Source organism: Microchirus variegatus (genome assembly GCF_963457635.1).
Source record: "Microchirus variegatus genome assembly, chromosome: 11".
NCBI classification, from domain to species: Eukaryota; Metazoa; Chordata; class Actinopteri; order Pleuronectiformes; family Soleidae; genus Microchirus; species Microchirus variegatus.
The window spans coordinates 19,099,769-19,125,128 of record NC_139812.1 but is presented as its reverse complement, the minus strand read 5'-3'; the positions used below and the strand labels follow the sequence as shown (position 1 = coordinate 19,125,128).

Genomic DNA, 25,360 nt, shown 5'->3' with positions numbered 1-25,360 from the left:
TAATGGTGACAGACTGCAATCCTTTAAGTTATGGAATATTTATCCATGCATCTGTTTGTATAAATATGCATGAGGTTCTGTATAGACTGACCATTCCATTAAGCACTTGCTCTGTCAGCAGTTTCCTTGGATAGAAGTGGAGGTGAGAGCAGAGGTCATTAAAGTGGGGGCTGGTGGATGTAGCTACAGTACACTATAGTTATTGATTTAATCATCTTAGATGTCTTTGGATGTAAATGGATAAGAATGAGAGTAACAGAGGGAGCAGCAGGGATTACACTTGTCCCCATATTTCATGCTCAGTGCTAAATGTGTGCATCAGTTCCCAGACACGACTTCCCAGTCAAACAGCTGCGTGCCCATTTCTGGAGTCTTGTTTCCTGGTTTTTGTGGTGACTACTGCTGCTCATGCAAGCACTTTTTTTTTTGTCTCAAGTACGAGAAATGCAAATGGTTCACCACGTTTATCATGTGATCAAAGTGTCATCTCAGAAAGTACTAGAGTGTCTCAACCATGAGCTCTATTATTAGTGTCTTGGAGTATAAAGAGTACAGTAAAGCTGTCCAGTGTCCTGCACTTCCTGTGAGCTACTTAAGAAAGTCTGTGACACTGGATCAAACAAGCCAGTGAAGTTCTGTGTAGATCAGCGGCGACCAGAGACTGGGTCAGGACTCACAGATGGAGAATTTCTTTGGGGTTGCCAAAAAAATGCCATTTACTTGAAATGTATACATAAAATCAAATTGCCATTTAAACGTATAAAGTACAGCCATTAACACATGTATTAGACCACCACCCAGTGTAAGGCTTATGCCACAGCTGCTCTAAATTAACTGTAATGGTCATTAGAAAGTTTCTGTAATGGTAAATACACCAAGCTCTTTTACTGAAATTATATTTTTAATGCTTAAAATATAATTCCTGAATATTTCCATCCATTCATCCATCCATCTACCATTATTTTTTTTTTAAAACCTGAATGTAAGGTACATTGTTATTTCTTGATTTAGATTAAATTATAGTTATCTACTTGCAATCCTGAACAGTAACAAAATATTTTAGTCGCTGAATGTTTGAATTTGAATTTCTGACTTTTCAGAGATGCCCAGTGAAATTTGAGTATAAAAAGGTGAATTCAGTGTGTTATCTGCCGAATAAATAATAAGCACTGTATACATCAGTACTGTCTGGTTCAACGATTTAAAAAAAAATAATAATAATATGAGGAGTTTTGAGGAATTACATTAAAAATATAGTATAACACTATATATTATGTTTGGGAACACTGTCATACGTTAGGCACTAGATGGCACTATTGTAACACCACTGTCGAGGTTAAATTGTTCAAGTGATATAGGTTTTAGTATTTGGTTGTAAGCATACAAGTTTACACTGCATGTCGGCTGTGTTAGGATATGTTGTAGGTCCACACAGTGTACATTTATATACTGTATAAAACAGAGAATTGTCCTGCATGACTCATGTTGTAGTCCTTCGACTCAGTTATTTGACTAAATCTTAACAAAATACACCTTGCATTACTAGTTAATACCATCGCACCTCATTCATTAACCACTACTAAAAGGCCTCAGTGTGTTTAATCCTGTGGGGAGAGTTTGTTTGTGGTATGTTATTCTGCCACTAAACCGTAATCTGGGGCAGCTGTTGACAGATTCTCAGTTTGAATCCTCTATAAACCAATTAAACACTGTGTCATGCTCAACTTGAAAGGCACCAACCATGCACGTTGAAAATCCCTCTGCGTTACCTGGCTCCGACCCTGACAAAGGCCGCCTTTATGCCCCAATTTACTTTCACTTTTATTCTGAGTCCTCAGGAATTGTTGGGTAATCGCTCGTTTAACAACACATGTGAGCACAGGTCTTGTTGTTCACTCTCAATTACCCATATCAATTGTGAGGTGTGTGTGTGTGTGTGTGTCACGTGTTTTACGCGAAATCTCAACGGTGGCGCAAAGCATGACATAAGTGTCGCCCACTTTCAGTGGCCCACACCCTGATCACCTAGTTGCCTCCTGTGTCTTCCGTCTATTGCACAACACCAGACCCTAGTTAATAATCAACAACCTGAGATAAACACAAGAGCGAAAGTGTGTTTAACAAAAAAAAAACCTCCAGCAAATAATCTGAAGTGGTCACCTCCAGGTTTTTTTTTTTTTTTTACAGTAATTCACCTCCCAAGTAGCTCCTCCTGAAACTGTGAAATGTTTGTGCAGATGTTTCGAGTGAGATGTGTGTTTTTCTTTCTTTGCGCCTGACTCACATCCTGTCGTTTATTAACCAAAGCTGAGACTGTGGGTTAAGTGACCTCTCATATCCTGCCACAGTACAGGGATCATCTTTCCCATCTTTTTCGCTTCTAAAACCATCACAAAATAGCACAGCACGTGGAGGCCACACTTTTGTTCACGCCGTTTAATCGTACAAATTATACAAATATTTCTTGTTACAAAAAAATGTAATATAAAAATAAATAACCAACATATATAGGTTCAGTTATCTTCTCCAGCTGCCTACACAGAACTACATATAAACAATATATTTGATAGTGCTATAAAGACATTATTAGCATTTATGACAAGCCTCCAGGGCCTAGTTTTTAACATCGCATCAGTCATTTGCACAGAGAAGCCCCCCTGCTGCTGGACTAGAAGAGGGGTTCAGTTTACAGGCCAGGCGGCAGCTCAGGGGAGCCTGAAGTCTGAGCCGTGTGGAGGGAGAAAATAGTGGTTCTTTTACTGCAGGCCTGCAATTAAGAGTCCACTGATTGGCAACAATTGGCACAATGTGCACACTTCTCTCCATGCAGCGGATTTCTTTCAGGATGGTCGACTACTGGGAATGTGAAGATGAGTTCTTGTTGTTGTGTCTCTGTCGAGAGCGCAGCCGCTTGCCTCCTCTGCCTCTCCTCCTCCTCCTCAGACACAGTTTCAAATCGCGACCCAATTTATGAGCTCTGGAAAAAAAAAACACACATGCACACAAGTTAAAACTTTAATGTGTGGGGATTATTAGATCATGAGAGTGAAAATGCATCACTGTTTCCTCTGCTCTATTATTATCAGAATAGCAAACAGAAGTCACAAAAGGATACACACATTACATGTCAGAGGTAAAACTATAGGTGTTTTGTTACAACAAGAACCGTCTTGGCAACAGTTACGATGGCTGTGATTTATGAGAGACCGGAAGACTGATGGGAACATTTATACAACCATAGCTAAAACCATAAATATAGTGCTTTTTATTGTCATTTTATAACTCTCACCTATTCCAACAACGAACTAGCTGTTTCCCCAGCGGTGCGTCTGGATTCAGACACACTGGCTGGTTGTTACTCTTCAGTGTCACTCTGAAAAAAAACAACAACAACAATCCACACATTTAGTCACGCTTATTTTCAGACATGTGTGTGCATGCATGAATGTGTTTTGTGTGATGCGGTGGTGCAGTGTACTCACATGACTGTGACTTTACTGCAGCTGGGGCTTCTGTGGTAGACGCTGAGATCTTTCAGTTGCCCCCTGACACCTGATTGCGTCTGCGGACACAAGCATCTCCCCGGGATGAACGTGCTGTCCGACTCTCTCACTGTGCAACAACGGTAACAGGATTACAGGTTAATTCCATACAGTGTAACATGGGCACAGATTAAGATTAAGTGCAGCATCACAATGTTCAGACAAATGAGAGAGCTTTAAGATTGAATCAAAGAAAAAGACACAGATTTACACAGATTCTTACCTGTGAGGAGTACACAGCAGAGGCTCAGGAAGGCGAGCTGACACACTGAGTCACGGTGAAGCTTCATGTTGGTAACCTGAGCGTTGACACTGAGCTCCTGAGCCACATGTTGCTGTTTTATACTCGTGCTCCTCCCCCGCTCTCTCTCTCAGCGCTGGGCTTTCCAAACCAATTCCCTATTGGAAATTCCCTAAGGCACTTTCTCCTGAGAATACCAGGACACAGGGATCAGGGACGCCGCTGCTCCAGATTATCCAGAGAAGACTTGACATCGTAGCGGACACAGTGATTAATGAGGCCCCCACCCCCACCCCACCCCACCCTTAGAATGCATCGATCACACAGAAAGACAGACGTCCTTGATGCAGACTGGTTGTTTCTGTGGTCACTAACAAAAATAAATATTTTATAAGATCTTAAAAAAAAGAACTTTATCACTAATAATAAACTGTGCAGCTGCACAGGAGCAGACATTGTCCTTGAATGAAACATGAAGACACAGAGCTGGTTTCCAGGCATTGTTAAGCTGTGCCACAGCAAGGTTCATTCTTATCAAGTGTGTTTTTGGCTCGGTGTCAGAAATAGAAGAAAACCATGTGATTTCTCCTCATTCGCTGTGTCTCTGCTTTCAACACAAGGGGCAATTAGAGAAAAAAGAAACTAAAAATGATGCACAGTAGCACATTGGGTTCATGTGTATATTTTATATTCGCCTTCATTAGGGAATAATTTATAATAGCATATGGAGACGCACTAACTAAGGGTATACAGTGTAATAGTAATAGTATAAATGTATATAGACCTGCACCTAATGCTGTAACAGCATTGGTAATTATCATAAAAATCAGTTTTTATACACCAATATTATCCAAAATTATATTTATAATGCAGCTTTTCCAGTCAACATTTGTTATCGTTATCCTTGAAGTTTCAAATTGACTGTTTTACACACAAAAAAATCATAAAGCACAATTATTAGAGTTAGACATCAAATTATAGTTATTTACTTGCATTCCAGAGCAGAAAACGTTAAGTGGTTGAATGTTATGCTTGATTAATTTCTCATCTAATGTGGGTATGAAAAGGTGAATTCAGTTTTTTTTTTATTTGCATCAGTATTTTGAAAGATGTCAAAAAAAATTATGTTTTCTCATATTTATGGCAGGTGGTCTAATAAATGTGTTAAGCCCTGTACATTTAGTTACTGGGATAATAGAGTCTGAATCTGTCATTTTTATTTATTTTGTGCCTCGTCTTTCTTTTCCAGCTTCACTCCAGACAGGATGGGTGAGCCTCAGATCTTTGTGAAGCTCAGTGACGAGAAACATATTCCAAAGTAAGTTCCCTTCAGCGCCATCACTGCAATCAAGTGATAAATCCCAATGGATGCATACATGAAAGTCAATCATTGCCGCTAATCTTTCCTTTGTGGTTTAAATTCAGGGCTGACGTCCTGTCTCTACTGAGGACGTACAACTGCTACCACGAAGGGAAAAACTTCCAGCTGCGGACGCGTGAGGTGAGAAAATCTGAGCCGCAGACTGAGGTGATCTGATGGTGCTGGCACCAAAACAAGGCAAATACTGCGCGCGTGTGTGGGTGTTGCACTCATAATAAAACTGGAACCCATTTAATTCTCATGCAGAAGTTGGGAATATAAAATGCTCCAGTTTTAAATGTGCAACCCCTGACTTCTTTTCCAACAGACCATGTGTCTGGCAAACCCACAAGATCCCCTTTTCCCTCAAAAAGACAAATGAAACTTGAAGGAGGGGGAGGAGGGAGTTACATATTTCAGTCAAAAATGCACTCACTTGCTTCGCGAAGCATTTCCACAGTAAACGCTTGCTGTTTGTGGTTTGTGAAGCTGTTTGTAAGAGCGTGGTTATTTGTTTGATAATTATTTCTTTTTTTATGGTCTGGACTTCCCCTTTGTGTTCTCTACTGGATTTTTGAGGAAGGGACAGTGTATACATGTGTGAGTGTGTGCTTGTATTCATATATTTGTTAGGTCCAAAGAAATGTAAAAACATATCTGTGTTGGGTCCCACAACTTTTAGGGGCTTTTTCAGGTTTAAGACCAGGTTTTAGGGTTAGGGAATGCCTAAAGTACCTTAAAGGGATTCTTGAGTAAAATTATATTACCAGAAAATGACTTTGGTCGAAGTTGAAGTCACTTTTATAATATTACTTAAGTCTTAAAGTATATGATATTCACTGTACTTAAGTATGAAAAGTACATTTTCAGTTAAAGTATTTTAAAAAGTTAGGCGTTAGGATTGAGCCATGGTGGCTCAGTGGTAGGGTGAGTTGTCCTTCAACTGGAAGGTTGTGGTTTCAATTCCTGGCTCTGCTGGTCTATGTGTGTGTGTCCTTGAGCAAGACACTTAACCCCATGTAGGGTGTGAATGCTAAAACTGTAGTGTAAAGCAGCTCATCAAGACTAGAGAAGCTCTATATAAATACAGACCATTAGCAACTCTTCTTCTTCTGATTTTATTTGGTAGTAAAAGACAGATATGTGAATTTTGCACTCAAGTACAGTTACTAAGTGTTTGTACTTGGTTACATTTTAACATTGGGAATGCATTATGTCAATGATGTGTCCTCACTAAGATATAAGCGTGTGTGTGTGTGTGTGTGTGTGTGTGTGTGTGTGTGTGTGTGTGTGTGTGTGTGTGTGTGTGTGTGTGTGTATGTGTGTGTGTGTGTGTGTGTGTGTGTGTGTGTGTGTGTGTGTGTGTGTGTGTGTGTGTGTGGGTTGTGCAGACCGGGGTGGTCATGAGCCGTCCCTGTTCTCTGTCCCCCGTCAGCCACACTCACTATGTTGTCTCATACTGGGAAAATCCCCCACAGTCACAGACCATGGTGTGAGTTCACACAGTACATACGTATATCTATGTATAGATACATATATATATATATATGTATATACGCATGTACAGTATGATGTAGATGGGTCAGTCGTATTATAATGATGACTTAATATTGGCCAAAAATAAGGAAACAATATCTTGACTCGCAATAAATGATTCATTTAAGGATCAGATATTAGACAAAACAAATTGCATTTTATGCCACATTATAATAAGTAAAACAACACATTGCTTTAGGTTACTGCATTGTGTTGTTTGTCATTTTTAAACCATGGTTAAAAAAAACAGTTTTCTTTCACTTCCTGTGTAATTGTTTAGACTGCAAGATTCCAGTTTGGTAAGGACCTTACAAAGCAAAGAAACAGAGCAAATAAACCCAGCTTATATGATATACAGCATATAGCCAAAACAATGTACTTATTTTGCTTTATTTATAGTCAAATAAAAGGGACATGGCAGTGTCTCAGCTGTGTTGTTGCCATACATAATAGATAAAGTACATGTAGGCGGACTGAAATGCTGCTTTTGTCTGCAAAAATAAATTTACGATGTAAACATTTTATTTGTTCTTGTTCCATTGTTCAGAGTGTGCTGGAAATTTGTACACACAATAAAATAAAGTGCACAAAAGTAGCACATGCTTTACAAGTTTGCGGTGTACAAGAATAAGCAACACTAAAGAATATTATTTAATTATTGGCTGCTCGTAGGTACAGTAGATGAAAATGTATTCTTGTCCAATTACGTATGAAAAAAAAAGTTTTGCATTTCTGATTCAACTGGGTGACATCGTCTGCTTTGTCATGAACATGATGAAACTCATCAAAACCAGATTTGTGGAGGAGAAAATGGTATTTCCAAAATTCAACCATTGTAGTATGTTGACAAGTACTTTGATTAAAATTCTGCAGTCTTTCCCTAGGATAGCTTATACATGACTTAACCTCAGGAAGCAGATGAAGTGACACTAACAGAAAGTTAGTCATGAATGACTCAGTAGATATTTTGAGGTCAGCAGAGGCATTTTACACTTGGACACTGGCCAATGAACAACTATCGGAAACTTATCCATGTGAATTCCCATAATCCAATTTGACGATTATTCCAAAACAAAGCTTTACAGAGATCACTTGACAACGCGTCTTGTTTCTTTTTCATTATTGTGGCGATTGTGCAAAACCAAAACAAACAGGTTCTGTGTTTGAAGAATCGGTGGGAAAAAGTCAACACGGTCCCACTCTGCAGGTGAAGTCAAGTGATGTGAGTGTGTTAGTCATGTCGTGGGAGGACATATCAGGTGGTTTTGTCCTGGGGGTTCAGCACCATCTACAGTAAAAAAAAACAGAAGAACAAGCTGGAACATGCACTCACTGAAAGTTCAGCCGCTGTACTGTGTAATACTGAAGATTATTGTGATTGCTGGAGGCCTTTAATCCTTTCACTGCTCAGACAGCTGAGCCATTATGGTCAGTCTTTCTTGAGAGGCATGTCATTGTGATGGACTTGCGCTGAAAGCACTGTGAACTTTTGTTCTTCTGCCATTTTGTCCACGACACAAAGCGTCCACAGTGTAATGTCACTGTCAAAACAAGTCAGTGAGATCTAGGTCAGGAGCGCAAACATAGGAGTGACTCCATGTGTTTGCCTGGACTTGTCTGCTGTGATTATTAATCATTCATTCATCTAGATTTGCCTGCAGCTCGCCCTAGTGGCTTTTATGAGGGACGTTACAGTTCACCGCTGCAGCGCCATCAATCACCACTAGATGTCAGTATACTATTGTTTTTTTTGTAGATGTGATGCTCACTGTAAAAAAATTTCATCAAAAACTAATTTCACTTCCACTTTATTTATGGTCTTAAGTGCAGGGCTAACACTAATGATAATTTCTCAATCAAGTATCGTAAAATACCAGGAAATGTTAAAAATGTTGACCAAATGTGGAAACGATGATCAAACCAAAAATAATAACAATTTATTTTCTATATAGGGCAAATAATCCAGAAAATATTCACATTTAATTATTGCGTAAACACGATTAATCGATTACCAAAATAGTTGACGATTAATTTAGTAATAAATTATTAATCGATTAATTGAAGACTGTTGCAGCCATACTTAAGTGAAAGTACTAATAAAATGGAGTCCATTGGCTTCACACTTTGGGACCAACTGTATATACGGTATATAATCATTATAATGATATTGTTAATTTATTCACCATCACCACCACTCAAATTATTTGTATAGCATCAAATCATGATTGTTATTACTAATAGCATTACTATTACTATGTTTGTTTTTGTTATGCAGCAAGTCATATTTACTATATACTGCTGGTGCTTTGTTGTTGTTGCTTACATTTATGTTTATGTAAGTACTGCATCAAACATTGCTATGAATATAGAGCAACAAAGTTTCAATTATTGAATTCAACCTCCATTTTATTATTACTGGATTAGATGTATTCAGGGCTATTTTGTGCCAAAATGGGGATAAATGTAATAATAATCTTATTTTATAAACTGTATATCTATATATATATATATATCTATATCTATCTATATCTATATATCTATATATCTATATATCTATAGATATATATTCAGGAGGTTGTCACAGTTGGACAACTGAAACATAACATACTTTACTTTATTAATCTTAATATTGACATATTGAAAGGATCTTCAGCTCTTTTGTGGTCTAATTGTAGACAAATGATTAGACACAGAAACTTATGAACATTTCTATATTTAATTTAGTATTTTATTACAAACTGTACACAAATATAAAATGTTAACAAATATAAAACAATGTAAACCCGACTTCCTCAGTGCATAAAAATAAATACATATTTTTATTATTCAAGCCCCTCTGTGATTTTGTCCTTGTTTGGCATTTGTCATAAGTCCATAATACTTTTAATCTCCATGAATAAAATCAGGAGGATCCAGTGTGGCTCGATTATGAGTCCTGCAGGACTAAATACAACAACAAAGTCTCAAGTCCTTATCTGTCCAAACAGCCAGTCCATGGGGTCTTTGCCTTTACAGTCGCGCTCTCTTCCCATTTTCAGAGAAATGTCCTCTGTGGTGTTTAGACTCAGACCGGAAGATCTAGAAGTCCTTAGCGTGCGGGGAGACCCGCGAGGAAGTGAGGCAGAGACCGAGAGCTTCATCTGAGGCTTGGAGAACTGCCTGAGCCTGGGGGACCGCTGGAGTCTGACGGGACCACAGCTCGGGGCTTCAGTGGAGCAGGCAAGAGCCTGGATGCTCGTCATATAATCCTCAAGACCCTGGGTACACTGGGAGGATGAGGGGTGCACAGAAGTGTCTTCCAGCGTCTCAGTAATGGTGGGCAGGTGAGGCAGGGAAAGCAACAACAGCCTGCGTTTCATGCTAGAATGGAAGAAGAAGGAAAATTAGACTGTGGCTCTTTGTCAAAAAATCATGAAGAATAAACCATGAACTACCATTTATGCCACTCTTATTTGTGTGAATTACACTTAAAATGTGTAACTAAATGACAAAAAAAAATTTATGGAACAAGCTGCTACAATTTCTTAACAAATATCTCATTGTAATAATGATGAAAAAAGAAAAGCAGTCTCACCTTTGGTGCTTCAGTTGTTAGGTCTGAGTCGAGTGAAACAGTTGTGTTGTCTAGTCCGCTTAGTTGAGTCTGACTGGAGTAGAGTGTGTGTCCAGGCTTTATAGAGGCGCTCTGAAGCGGTACAACGAACAGTTACGTCCAAAAATAGCCCTGCTGACCCGACTGCATTAGTGTGTGTGTGTGTGTGTGTGTGTGTGTGTGTGTGTGTGTGTGTGTGTGTGTGTGTGTGTGTGTGTGTGTGTGTGTGTGTGTGTGTGTGTGTGTGTGTGTGTGTGTGTGTGTGTGTGTGAGGGTGTGTTCATGCCTGTTCAGGAAGCTCAGTAGTGGCAGATTAGCAAAGTTCAGTTGTGCAGCTGCCTTGTATGTTTATATTCCAGAGACAATGGAGCCTTGGGAACAATTTGACACACCTCCAGAAAAACTGGAGGTGAAAAACATACTTTCGACTTCTCATTTTCCTCTGGCATTTTACGTGCGTTTAGTCACATGGAAATGATCGTTATCATCTCAGTGCTCCTAAATCCAATTCTTCTATCACGAAAAGCCTCATTTTCATCCCAATGCGTTACTTATTACGTGACAAAAGAAGAATATGTAAGTTATTTAGTTTATGTGGCCGTAAAAATTAAGCCATTAACAGTCTGTAACCATGAAAAATATACTTTCAGTGGCCAAGACAAGCTGTGTTGTAATGTAACAAAGTAAAAATACTTCATTACTGTAAAACATTCATATGTACTTTACTTTATTTGTATTTCTAGAAACTTTTACTCCACTACATACTTCCTATAAAACTATCTTTGTTACTCGTTACTACCAAATGAAATCAGAAGAGGAAGAGTTGGTAATGGTCTGTATTTATATAGAGCTTTTCTAGTCTTGAGCTGCTTTATGCTTCAGTTTTGCCATTCACCCATTCATACCCTGCAACATGGGGTTGAGTGTCTTGCTCAAGGACACATCCAGTATAGACTAGCAGAGCCAGGAACTGAACCCACAACACAAGATGCATTCATGCAAGAAAACATATCATGTGTACATGTGTGTATAGAATGTATACCTTAAACAAAGTGTATAAATACTACTCCACTTTTTTTAACAAGCTGGTTAAACTTTGTATTTCTAAGTATTATCCTGTTTACTGAGGTTTAGGCAGAGCTGCAGGCTGAACCACAGACTTGGATCTCGAAGTGAATCAGATGATCTTTCTTCTTTTTTTTTTTTTACAATCATCGTCACATCCAATCTATATCACTTTTGGTATTTAAAATCCTTGTGTCAAATTGATTCACCGGCATGTGAAAAAGACCTGCATGTGATATCCAATTAGACATAGTGATGATATAACAATAATCAAATCAAAGGAACTGACTGATCCAGTGAAAATCAATGATCACGGTAAATACAGTTGCGGTGGCTCATGTTATGATACATGCACATGAAACTTGACCTTTTATCTGACCTCATGGTGAAGGCATTTTTTAGTTATGGTTTTGCATTTACATCTTAAACGGGGGAAAGGTCTGTGACACAATCAGAAGTGAGACAATCATTTTGTTTTTCTAATTTTAGAGTTTCAGTTTTATGAAATCAAAACAGTTCTCGCTTGTGTACGTGACCCAAAGCATACTTGGCTCCGTCGCTGTCTCGTTCAGACGTGACTTCATCCTTGCGCTGTGTGAAGAAGGGAGGAACAAACCATTACAGGTTTTGTCCAAGATGAGAGGGGTCACCGTGCCGCTGTGAGCGACCACTGATGCACGTACACCTGATACTGAGCCGTTATGGCAGGCGGCCAGCAGGATATCCCCTCTGACTGTAACCGCTGCTAACTGTTGTTACATGTGTGTGTCTAGGATAATGAGGAGCTCATCCTCGAGGGGCTGCTGAACATCTACTGGGGTCTACGTCGACCAATCAGACTTCAGATGTACGACGGCAACGAAAGACTCCGTTTCAACCGGTAAAACGGCCTGATCTACTTTGACTCACAGATGCCTTTGTGTGCTGAAGAAACAATCGTAGAAATATTATTATTCCAATTAAATATTTCAATATTAATATATGAAAATAATACTTTTACTTGGCTCGGAATTAAATTACAAGTTCATGAAGGTGAAACTTTAATTAAATTTCACGCCTGCAAGTTTGGACATCAGTGATGCACATTTTTCTCTTTACGTACCCCACCTTAATGTGCAAAGTGATTTTTGGATATTGTTGTGGGCATTCGTTTTACCATTACATTTTATAGCCAAAATGGTCACTAAAAGTCTGACATCATATCCCATTAGCGATCTCAGGATTTTGGACCCTAAGAAAATGACCAAATTACAAAATCAAGTCAAAAAAGCAGACTGTGGTGTAAAGTGAAGTAGGACTGTCAGAGGACTATGGAGAGATTTAAGTTGTCCTTCTGCCTTATGTTTTATGATGAAAATGAAAGAACACATTTCCTACATCTTTTGTTTACAGAAATGATACTGTGGCATCTGCAGAGTGGAACAACAATTCATTGGGCAGAGAAAGTGGACCAGGAAGTGAGTTACAAACAGCACACATGCATTCTTTATCGGACACATGCATTCTTTATCACACACACACAATTCTTACCAACCATGTGAAGTCCCGTGAGACAAACTATGTTTTGTAAACCGTGGGCTATACAAATAAAGATTGATTGATTGAATTCTTATGACACTGCATCAAATTCCATTCTTTTGGAAAGCATAAACGACCCTTACCTTAACCTTATCATAATTCACACACACACTGGTTTCCATAACGCTAACCCATGTAAATTATACAAACATGCTGAAATAGACAAGAGGCCCACAAAATTGCTGTGCTCAGCGTTTCCATTAGAAAGTTTGACTCGCATGTCGAGTACAGATCATGAGATGATGACATCACCAGAATTACTAGAGGTAATCTGCTGAGTCATGGCTCCGACATTGGTCTTCAGTGGAAAGAAGCCAACTCATTTATTGATTTATGACAACAGTAACAGTTTGCCGCTTTCCACCACTTTTAGGTATCTATCCATCTATCTATGTATATATGTATGTATATATATATATATATATAAATAAATATGTATGTATGTATGTATGTATGTACATATATATATATATGTACATATATATATATGTGTATATATATATATATATATATATATATATATATATATATATATGTGTATATATATATATATATATATATATATATATATATATATATATATATATAATTTCTAACTCTTGAATTGTTGATATGGATAGGAGAACATGATCATAAAACTAGTATTTAGACAATACAGTATGTGATAATCTAAATGGATAAAAAAATGATGAAAGCCTAAAGAAAAAAGGAGAGAACCTGTTGATTTAACTTCTAATAAAATGTTTTCAAAGTGTCTGACGCATATAAACAATCACATGTAGATGACGCATGTGATCAGAGGAGTGTGTCTTTGTTGGTTTGATTCCCTGAGGTGGTGACATGGGTTGTCAGGAGGAGGAGGAGGAGGAGGAGGATTCTCCTCAGCTGCTGAGGACCAGGAGTGATGCTTCTTTCATGCGGGTTCAGAGGAGGTCAAAGACACACACTGCCAGAGACCTGCAGCGCCTGCGCACACACAGGTTCTCAATCAACGGGCACTTCTACAATCACAAGGTGCCATAAAACAGAAGGTTTCATGCACACATTACAGTAATGTACCCTTTTGTTAACACCACCAGGTGCAGAGGGGATGGGGTTTCCTGTGTGGGTGTTCCTGTGCTTGTACTTCATTACACAATGGCCTCCTGTGGGCTCATTTCACGGAACACAAGGTTACACCGAGTTCTTTCATGAACACAGTGTGTGTGTGTGTGTGTGTGTGTGTGTGTGTGTGTGTGTGTGTGTGTGTGTGTGTGTGTGTGTGTGTGTGTGTGTGTGTGTTACCTCTTTAGGACCTTTTCTAAAGATTAAGATTAAGGTGTGAATCATGGTTAGGTTAATGTTTAGGTTGGGGGGGGTACATTTTTCATTAGGCTGTACAAATGAATGGGAGTGAAGTAAACCATACAGATTGGGGACATTTGGGGAAAATTACATTTTGCCTGAATCGCACATCTTTAAAGGGCTTTTTTGAGGGGTTAAGACCTGTATTTATTGTTAGGCTTAGAATATTTAGTTGTGTTGGTTAAGGTTAGATATAACTTTGTCCAAATTAATGGAAGACAATGCACTGTCCCCAGAAGAATAGCTGTACAAGTGTGTGTGTGTGCGTTATTATTCCAGCTGTAAAGTGAGTGATTTCCTGCTTTTTTTTTCCTTCTTAGATTTCCTGTTACAAAGTGTTCAAGTGCAGAAATCACAGCTTGGTTCAAGAAGTTACCATCGTGTTAATGTATTTTATGAGTTTTTAACACTGTGTCCCCTCTCTTATAATGATGTGTGAATATTTTCTGTTTTGTCTCTTGAACTTCAGACGTCTGTATTTACTCCAGCCTTTGGTTCGGTCACTAACGTACGAGTGAACAGCACCATGACGACTGGACAGATCCTGAACCTGCTGCTGCACAAGTTCAGGGTGGAGAATAAATCGGAAGAGTTTGTCCTTTATATGGTCCATGAGTCTGGTGGTAAGTTACACACATACAGTATGTATTTGTGTGTTCTAGCATGTGTTTACCTTTACGTTCGTCTTTTTTTCCTGGGCTCTTGCAGAGAGGACCTGTCTGAGGGAGGGTGATTACCCTCTGGTGGCTCGGGTGCTTTATGGACCCTGTGAGAAAATCTCCAAGATCTTCATCATGGAGGCTGACCTAGGAGAGGAAGTTACATATGATGTGAGTCTCCTGATAAGTGACCCTTTTTTTCCCTTTTCTTTTTTTTTAAGGATACAATGGTAATTTGGGTTAAATTTAGAAGGCTGAATAAAGATATCCTGTTTTGGGACTGGTATAACAATAGGCTAAGATGAAAACTGTGCAATGAGTGCAAACCATGTTCGGATATGCTGGAGAGTCTATTTTTATCAAATCTATGAAACACAAACACAAATTCAAGACTCAGATTCAGAAAGCAACTTGATTCTCATGGTATCTAGCTGCACACAACCCTGTGTGAAATGTAATATCTACCTCACAGTAGAGCTGAATCTACAATTATGTTGTGTTGCTTAAAATATGACATAAAATACCACATGTTTCCTTAGAGGAACACACTCTAGGTTATTTTGAATGTACAAGCTTTAGCCAGCCAGTTTTAATGGAGCTTCTCACGCAGACAATAATAGCCTTTACAAAGACTGTTATGTCATGGGGGGTTTTACAGAATAACGGATGATATTTCTGAAATGTTCTCTGTTGATTTTTTCACATTTAAATATGTAATGTAATCTAAAACTCAATTGTTCCTCTAAATGTAATTCAAAATATTTTATTGTAGACCTACATGAGAAATCCTTCACACTGTCCATGTTGTATATATTTTGGTTACACGTTCATATATTATTCTATTGTTTATCAGCCTATGAACATGCTTCTATATCTCTTATATTTCCTGGTGTTCATCATGCATAGTTTATTACACATTTATTAAAAAATAATCTTGTTTAGCTTGCTAAAACTTATGTTTTTCCAAACTTTCTCTTTCCCAGGTCGCCCAGTACATTAAGTTTGAGATCCCCGTCTTAGACAGCTTTGTAGAGAAACTCAAAGAGGAAGAGGAGCGCGAGATAAACAAACTGACCAAAAAGTAAGTCAAAGTCTCTCTCAGAGCTGCAAAAAAGTTGCATCAGTCCAAACAAAAACAAAGCCCTCCTTGTTAAACGGTGTGTCTGTTTCATTACATAAAGCCAATGACTCCCAGCAGAATTAGGTAATCAAAACAAGGCTGCTGCTCTTCAATGAGGCCACTGTTCTTGTGAATCATTCATCACTAATCACTCACTGTTTACATGTGTGTGAAATAAAGAATGTGAACTCCTTACATGATATGGTATTGACATTTTCTTTATATATTTTTTGTTCTCAATCTACTACATAAACAGTTAACACTCATAATAACTTCCAGGAAGAAAATCAGTCCATTTCCACATTGAGAATGTGTTTGATTGGCATTCATTGATAGCTCAAATGACTTTTTATCAGCTTCAGCTCCAATCAGCATTAATAGGAACTCGAGACCCAGGTGAACGTGTTCATTTCTACTTCGTCTGCTACATTTCTGGTAGCGGAGAACATTTCAGCATCATTTGCATCAATCGAATGATCGACTGAAAGAGAGACTGAACAAAAGATGTCACAATTAATACATAAGCGGAAAAATAGGAATGGGAATAATATTAATTGCCTTTTTAGCAGGTTGAGCTTGAGTCCAAAAAAATGTGGGCATACCCCTTCATTTCTGAGAAAAACACTCTGGGCCGATGGCCTCGACTGGTCACCCCTACACCTTCCATTTGCTATAAATGCAAGCTTTTATACACAGAGGGGCCAAAAGAAGTCACATACTCTAATATCTGGACAGTCCAACTCAATCATGCATACAACATCCAGGGGAAAATTGAATGCAACTGCAGATTTTAATCATATACTGTATATAAAAGGATTATAATTTTTTATTTATTTATTTTTTATGTTGTGTTTTTCACCATATCTGCAGGTACAGAACACTGAAATCTGTGATTGTCCATCAGCTTGAAGACAGAGCTCATACCAGCGACAGAGCATAGAGTGTGTGCGTGTGTGTGTGTACCAAAAAAACCTGTATGAACCATAAAAAGTGAGGACATTTTGTTGGGTCCTCACATCTTTAAAGGGCTTTTTCAGGATTAAGACTTGGTTTTAGGTTAGGGTTAGGCATTTAGTTGTGATGGTTAAGGTTTAGTTAAGGGCCTAGGAAATGCATTCATGTCTATGAGGGTCCTCACTACAAATGCTGCGCAAACGTGTATGTGAGAGAGTGCGAGTGTGTGTGTGTGTGTGTGCGTATGCATGTGTGAGACGGGGATGCTTCACTAAGGACTGTTGATGTACAATGGGAACATTTACTTTTGTGAATGTATAAAAGGGTAAAGGTTAACCACATACACCAATGTGCTACTACTTTTAGAATTACATAAATACATATCTTTGTTAACGTTTCACTGTTTTGATAAATCTGCCTTTAACGTGTTCACGTTTTGTATAAGATCTCCTTTAGAAATATGAATATTTATACATATTTTTTTGGTAATGGTTTGTTGCTGACTTTTTATGTAATAAACCAGTTGTAATGTGGCCTGCTGCTGGATCTCTGCTGACACCAAACATAAAACCCAGCTCAGTCTTCCCACACAGAAAAACAGCAATCTTTATTATTTCCTGAACTTCCACAGTGGCTGGAGCTCAGATTAGCATTGTTCTTGTGACCCTCTGTACCAGCCTGTTCCCATGAGCCGTGCGTGTGCGCGCATGTGTGTGGCTGATTTAAACTGTATTGAACTTGTCCTGGTGTGATCCTCTTAAAAAAAAAAAGCCACCAGACTGTAAACAAGCAATGCACGACGGAGTGCTAAGAGGTCTAAATGCAGGCACAAGCACCGAGGAACACAATTAGGCTGAAGTAATGACATCTACAGGAACAAGAGATGGTGTTGTTACGACATTAGAAATAAAGCAAAGGTACACAGGACACCGAATACAGGGTCAGATTATCTTGACCATATCTACAGTACATATCAAAATGTCCTTTGCAGATTAGATATTTCACAATTGAACAGTTGTACCTGATAAAATGACCGGTGAGTTTGTTTTAGTCCGAATTTTAACATGTACTGTACACACATTAGCTCAGTTCCACTGACTCACTTTCAAAACAGAGGGTTTCCTGATACAGAGAGCACTGGTACACCGTCTGTTGGGAAATGTTCCTGTCATAGGGAAACATGTCAGGAACAGAAACTGCAAACAGCAGCTACTGTTTGATCCACACGTTACAGGATATTCACTGGAAATATCCAATTCGGATCCTGGATCTTAGGGAAATATTCTATATTTAGCATTTACTGCTCTCAGTATTTGCATATATAAATTAAAGGTGCATTATGCAATAAATTATTATAATTAATTACATTTCTAGAGCGCTTTTCTAGACACCCAAAGCGCATAAATATAAAGCAACTGGCCATGAAATCCTCCTAATATATCATAGAGACTCAGGAATAATGTTCATATAACAAACTGAACTCGCCAACAACAACAGTACAGCCTAAATATTCACATTAAAATAAATCTTTTGCAGACCGCAAATCATGTTTATATTTTGGCATGTGGCGCCACCTACCAATCATTGCAGTCAGTAGAGCCTCAGCTGTCGAGCAACCACGGGTTGCCATTTACGTCTGAGCTACAACGGAAAGTTGAGTGTAGTAACCGTTTTTGGCCCCATTCTTACATATGGCACCTTTAAATGTGTTCTTATAAGAGGTTGAAACTGCCTAAAGTACTACGAACATTTTCTGTGACATTATCTGCATCATTCCAACTTATACGAGTACTGAAATATTCTAGTACAAGTACAAGTACAACTATCTTGACACAACATTTTACTGAACTACAAGAAAAAGTACTTGTTTGTTACTTGGTTCCTTTTTCCTCTTAGTCACTTACCTTATATGATACGGATTGGCATCCATGTTGGCCTATGTAAAATCCCTAGACGTGCAAGGCCAGGCGTACAATAATACAAATGTCAGTCTCACACACTATCACACACCCCATTCAACACTCAGAATTCTTTCAGACAAGATGTCAGAGAACTTCAAACACTGCATCAATCACATACCTCATTCTTTCAAATCACTCGCTCAGCAGTTCCACAAAAATATAACCAACAAGGACCAGATTAACCAGGAACATGCAAAACCAACCTGTGGCAAATGTTCCATGTACAACTCTAAGCTATTCGACAAATGGAAACCAGGAGAAGAGAAAGAACGTGGCCATGTTGGACAAGGACAATGCAGATAGATATAGGCACAGTGACAAAAAAAGAGTGGGGACACGGCAGACACCCAGATTTAAATCATGACACCTTACTATTTGTTTGGTTTGTTAAATGCTCGCTCCCACGCCAAAGTCCATAGAGAAAACTGGTGATTGTACATCACATGCTGCCTCCATCAGTAAGTTCTTGTTATTTTGTGAATATAGAGTAGGAAATACATCTTGGCAACACAAACGTACATAGTCATAAGTGATTGTAGAATAAAGCTGATTTAAGGAATGTCTTTTAGGTTGAAGTGTAAAAATGTCAGTACCACATACAGCCACACGTGTTTTAAAACACAAAAACCTTTGTATCATGCATTTAGGATTAGTTGCAGGCCTATTTAAACCAATGCATCAACTGCTGTTACCAGGGAACATGGCTTCCAATTCAGACAACCGAGCAACAACTGAGCCAACCTTAAGAACAAAAATGTAGCCACTGCTGGCTCAAAAATTTCTAGTTGGTATAAAGTATGGGCATAATATAAGCAAAGACCAACATTGAGAATAATTAATAATAATTAAGCCTACCGTGAGACAATTCAGAATACATTGAGCAAAAGCTGTAGTTGAGCATAAGCCAACAATAAGACTAAATTGAGCCAACTATGAAGCACAGCGTGGCTTATATTAAGCCAAGGCGAATTTTGAGCGTATAAGCAAACACTAAGCCAAAACTGAGCCAACTATGAGGCACAGCATGGCTTATATTAAACTAAGGCTAATTTTGAGCATATAAGATAAGCCAAAACTGAGCCAACTATGAGGCACAGCATGGCTTATATTAAGCTAAGGCTAATTTTAAGTGCAAACACTAAGCACATTTTGAGCAACTAATTAAGCTAATATTAAGCCAAATTTAAGCTGCCAGTGATGCACCAACATTGAGCTCCGGCAACATAATTAAGCTAACATTAAGCCAAACATTTAACTTGCAATGACGCATAGTTTGAACCAAAGCTGAAATTGAACAAACGGCTAAGATTAAGGCAGAATTGAGCTGACAGTGAAGGGCAAAGTTTGAGCATATAATTCAGCAAATAGAATCTCCATTAAGATAATTTTGACAAAAGTTACTCACGTCACTCACGCCGCGGTAGTTTTCTTCCTTGTTTGTCTTTTTTCAAAGTTCACTCCTTCTTTTGAGGTTTTATGGCGTGGTGGTGCATTACGGCCACAAGTTTCCTCCTCTCAGAATAGTTTCTGTAGTTCACTTTTTTCCGAGGGTGTAACTTCGAGTCTCTCTTTTTACGTTTTGCGGCTCGTTTATGCAAGAGGAGGAGGAAGCAATCGGCGATTATCAGCTGAAAAACACCTGCGTGGAGATGAGCAGGTGTGTTGTAAGTCACCAATTAATCAGTCCCATCTAGCGCTCCTTCTTCTTCTTCTTCTTCTTCTTGGTTGGCCACCAACGTTGGCAGATACAATACCGCCACCTACTGACCCGGTGTGTGTCAGGCTCCACTGTCACCTCCTACTTATTTAAATATACATACATACATACATACATACATACATATACACATATATACATTGATTTAAAGAAAATATGGGAGGTATTCAAATGGAATTTAAAAAAGAAAAAGAGGTGTGTCTAGTACTATGTTTTTGCACTCATTTGAAGTCATTAGGTCACATCACCTGGAAGCTATTGAGCTTCAGATGAGGCTCCTGGGAGCTGGAGCCAATCAAAACTGATTTTCAAGAATTTAAAGCGTAGTCAAGCAAAACAGGAAAAGCAGGACTCATGACTGTATCCACACACAACTTAGCTTCTAGCCTCAGTAGCCTCTCTAGCCTTTAGTTGTGTATAATCAACTATGGCTGTGAGTGAACACCCAAAGATTGTTATAGTAGGATGCGGAATATCAGGTATAACTGCAGCACACAGGCTCATCCAAGCTGGATTTCATCATGTGCGGATCCTTGAGGCGTCTGCGAGAAGTGGAGGAAGAATAAAGACAGGAAGACTGGGTGAGGATGATGTGCAATGTAACTGCTGTGTGCAGTCTTTCTTATCCATAGAGACTAAACACATATGTTGTTGTAGCGTTATTCAGCAACTATATTGTGCTTAATATATGTATATATATTGTTAAAACAATGTGAATAGTGAGCGGTTTCTTTGCTCGATATAACAAATAGCTCATCTAAACTGAATCATTTTGTGGACAAAATATATATTTATTTATTTTTTTAAACCTGTCCTGACTCGCAGCTTAGGCATTCAGTTTGATGTGGTGATCACAGCATTTATGACGATTGTGCCTCCAAACCCAACTCAAATACATACGTCATCAGAGAGCGAAAAATGCCATCTATAACTTCACAGTTGAGATTTAAATCAGATAATGTTGGATTTGTTTTATTAAGGGAGTGAAAATTGACACGTCTTGTTGTTCTCTAGGTAATTACATTACAGACATTGGTGCGAGTTATATCCACGGACCATCTGAGGAGAACCCAGTGTTTTGCTTGGCTCGTGACTATGGCCTCTTGGATCCAGAGGCCCTCACTGAGGAGAACCAGGCCATGATTGTGAATGAAGACCCTCCACGTATACTCAACTGGTTCAGCAGCTCAGGTCACCTGCTCTCACCAGTCTGTTCTAATACCAAAATCATAACAATCATAACATGAGCTATTCATACTTTTTGTTATTAATGATTTGATATCCCGTGGGTGTGTGCAGGTCAGAAGCTGAGTGCTAAACACATTATTCCTGCTGTGGAGATGTTTGGTGAACTAAAGAGTGATATTTCACAAATGAACACTCAGGAAGGAGCAGAAGAAAGACAGTGGGACAGCGAGGGGCATTTCCTACGATCAGAGGTACACTTGGTAATAATCTGTCTCCAATCTGATTTTGAGTCCGCACTGTAATATATTATATACATATATTTTACTTATTTAGTGCTCACCCAAGTCATTTAAAAAGATCATTATTAAAACACTGTCTGAGTGTTTGGTATTTTGTGCAGGCACTTCGGCGAGCAGGTGAGAGGTGGAAGGATAAAACCACTAGGGAGCTGCTGCTGTGTGCCATCAGTACATTGTTGAAGAAAGAGTGCTGTGAACAAGGGACTCATACCATGGATGATGTCGACCTGGCGGGATTTACTATGGTCAAGTATCTACCTGGACTTGACTGCACGTTGCCAAGGTTCGGTTCCATCATTTGAGACATGTCTATATACAGTGAAGGGTGTTTTCACATGTGCAGCTGTACTAACTATCTCCTCTATGAGACAAGTCATCAAATTGGAATGTTGACACAAAAGGCTAATCAATTACTAAGCTAAAAACAATATTTTTCAGTGTAATCTTTAAAGAAAATGTGATTTATTCTTTCAATTTTACTGGGGGTCTGTTTTTGATTTGCATTTTGTTACAACATGAAACATCCATCCATCCATTATCTACCACTTTATCCTCCACTGTAGGATCGCTGGTCAATGAAAATGTAGAATAAATGGTGACACATTATGAATAAACACCAGAGTGATTGGCAGTTGGTATCATCCAATTGGGGCCTGGTGATGCCTCTGAACTTCCAGTTGTAAGACAAGTTGCCAAAAAAAAAGGTTGCCTCTTGTGTCAGGGTTAGTCCACACAGTGTCAGAAATTCAAAATGTTGCCAAACCCTAAAAAGCCTCACTACTCCTCGATACCAGAGGAGAAGCAAGACAAATAAAATATGGCTAAAAGCAGTCGTTGAAGATAGAAATGCCAGTGTTTAATCCTGAACGAGGAAAGATTCAAGAGAAAGATTAGCTCATGTTCTCATTCTCACTCTCATTATGTTGTTGGATATTTAAGGTATCATGTTTTTAATCAGATGATGTGATGCTGAGACATTGCTAACATAAAATTTAATTGTCTTTTTTTGTGTGTGTCTGTGTGTGGGGGGGGGGGGGGGGGGGGTTATGATAACAGTGGTTTTGAAGGCCTCATCGAGAACTTGATGTCTGAGCTCCCCAGTGGTGTTGTGTCTTACAATCGCCCTGTGACCTGTGTCCACTGGAACAACATGAGCAGCCAAGCAAACGCAGTGACGGTCGAGTGTGACGATGGGGAAATGATAGCTGCCGATCATGTGATTGTCACCGTACCCCTAGGTATCTTTTCGCTCACACACTGAACTGTTCGTTTAAGTGCATGGAATCAAAACCTGTAGATAAGATATTATTAAGTTCTGTCAAAGATTATTTGTTAATTTTCAGGATACCTTAAGAGACACCATTCAACCCTGTTCTCTCCTCCTCTGCCGCCTCACAAGCTGAAGTCCATCGAGAAAGTCGGATTTGGAACATGCAACAAAATATATGTGGAATTTGAATCACCATGGTGGGATAGTCACTGTGAGGTCATCTTACTGCTGTGGAAAGATGAGGTCTGTATTTTTGAACTATATTTTGTTTAATGCTGTATCAGTGATCTCTTGGTTGCTCTTGGTGTTTTATGGCAGCTGGTTTGGCAGCTTTTCTCGTTTGTCAGAACCTACAGATCGTCTTCTTTTTGGCTTCTCTCTTTAGGGGTCTCCCAACTGTCCTCATGTTCTCCTTCACAACATCCATGAATCTTCTCTGTGGTTTTCATCTTTTCTTCCTGCCAGAAGCTCCATTTTCAATATCCTTTGTCCAATAGTCAATATCACCTCATCTGCAGTGTCATCAAATTTCCAAATTCCAATCAGAGTTGTCTCCTGTGCATCCTGGTCACCCCCAACAAAAATCTCAGCATCTTCAGCTCTATCTCCACTGTCTCCAAGCCATACATCATATCTGGTCTCACTACCATCTTCTAAACCTTACTTTTCACTTTTGCTGCTATCCTTCTGTCAAAATGAAATGATATTTATCGTCATTGTACAACCCTGCCTACAACCTCTCCTTCACCTCTCGTGTGTACTGTCCTTTGCTTTGGACAGTTGACCCCAAGTACTCTTTGTATCTTCAGTGGGATCTTTCGGTCCAGATGTCTGATATTAGCAAATCATGGATGCGAAAGATCGGCGGGTTCAATGTGCTCCCACCATCTGAAAGGTTAGTGACATAATTAACATCTGGACAAGGACAAAATGTTCCTCCCCCCCCCCCCTTCATAAAGTTTCTTAAACTCATAGGAATAGCCACATTCTCTGTGGCTGGATTGCTGGGCATGAGGCAGAGTATATGGAGACTCTGACGGAGCAGGAGGTTAGACGTTCCATCACTGAGCTTGTCTGTACATTCACGGGTGAGTTCAAGTCCAAACAAATCTGTGAATGATGATCACATAATTAGAACAAAGATTAAAAGAGTTATACTCGAGAATTAGAATTAGAATTATGACTGAATAAGCCAATGTATCTGTGCGTTTAGGAAACCCTGCTATCTCAGTGAAGAGAATCTTGCGTACCCAGTGGTTTCATGAGCCCTGGACATGTGGGTCTTACAGTTATCCAAAAATAGGATGTAAAACGCAGGACAGGGAGAACATGATGGAGCCCCTGCCAGTGAAGGGATCGCAGTTACAGGTACGAACATAAACACATTTGACATTTGATGTAGCAGTCGAACCTACAGTTGGAGATGTAACAAGTTGCTTTCCCAATAATTAAAAATGGTGGGAAGTCCATCATGGTTGATTTTATTGCCCCTGCATATTAAAGACGCTATTCATTTTCAAGTACATTTCAAAATTGTTTCTGTTAGTTACATGTATTGCATGTTACAATGCACATTATAAGGAAAAAAAGTCTTGTTTTATGTGTAAAAAAAAATTAATTGGCTAAAAAACATTTCTATTCTATTCTCAGCCCCTGCAGGTGTTGTTTGCTGGAGAAGCCACTCATCCTTTCTACTATGGCACCGTCCATGGAGCTGTCTTCAGTGGGTGGAGAGAAGCTGATCAGCTCATCGCTCACTACTCCCTCATCGCTCCATGGAGACGAGCAAATGAAAACATTTAAAGACGGTCCAACTGCTATAGGTGCTTAAAAACATGGTGTATTTACAAGACCTGGAGGTACTTTTTAAAACGTGGTTGTTGTTTTTTTATTATCCATCCAACCATCTTCTGCATTTGTGTCATTATATTCTA

At 38.9% G+C, this 25,360-nt stretch overlaps 3 protein-coding genes across 3 annotated transcripts; 2 read left to right on the top strand and 1 right to left on the bottom strand.

Moving 5' to 3' along the window:
- Positions 1-2,443: 2,443 nt before the first annotated feature.
- LOC310933655 (C-X-C motif chemokine 10-like) lies at positions 2,444-3,836 on the bottom strand. Its single transcript, XM_083897190.1, has 4 exons — positions 3,766-3,836; positions 3,483-3,612; positions 3,290-3,373; positions 2,444-2,977 (listed from the first exon to the last, which is right to left on the bottom strand). The coding sequence occupies exons 1-4, from the start codon at positions 3,830-3,832 to the stop codon at positions 2,854-2,856; spliced, it is 405 nt and encodes a 134-aa protein (XP_083753316.1). The 5' UTR covers positions 3,833-3,836; the 3' UTR covers positions 2,444-2,853.
- A 1,200-nt stretch (positions 3,837-5,036) lies between these two features.
- rassf4a (Ras association domain family member 4a) lies at positions 5,037-17,014 on the top strand. The gene is made up of 9 exons (XM_083897227.1): positions 5,037-5,101; positions 5,209-5,284; positions 12,110-12,216; positions 12,729-12,793; positions 13,747-13,928; positions 14,728-14,881; positions 14,967-15,088; positions 15,901-15,998; positions 16,908-17,014. The coding sequence occupies exons 1-9, from the start codon at positions 5,049-5,051 to the stop codon at positions 16,975-16,977; spliced, it is 927 nt and encodes a 308-aa protein (XP_083753353.1). The 5' UTR covers positions 5,037-5,048; the 3' UTR covers positions 16,978-17,014.
- Positions 17,015-21,096: 4,082 nt separating this feature from the next.
- LOC310933839 (peroxisomal N(1)-acetyl-spermine/spermidine oxidase-like) lies at positions 21,097-25,229 on the top strand (the record flags this gene model as incomplete). Its single annotated transcript, XM_083897410.1, has 10 exons — positions 21,097-21,250; positions 21,684-21,860; positions 21,969-22,108; positions 22,258-22,439; positions 23,213-23,394; positions 23,500-23,669; positions 24,236-24,321; positions 24,402-24,514; positions 24,640-24,794; positions 25,077-25,229. 10 exons carry the CDS (start codon positions 21,097-21,099, stop codon positions 25,227-25,229), a joined length of 1,512 nt encoding a protein of 503 aa, XP_083753536.1.
- Between the last annotated feature and the right edge of the window lie 131 nt (positions 25,230-25,360).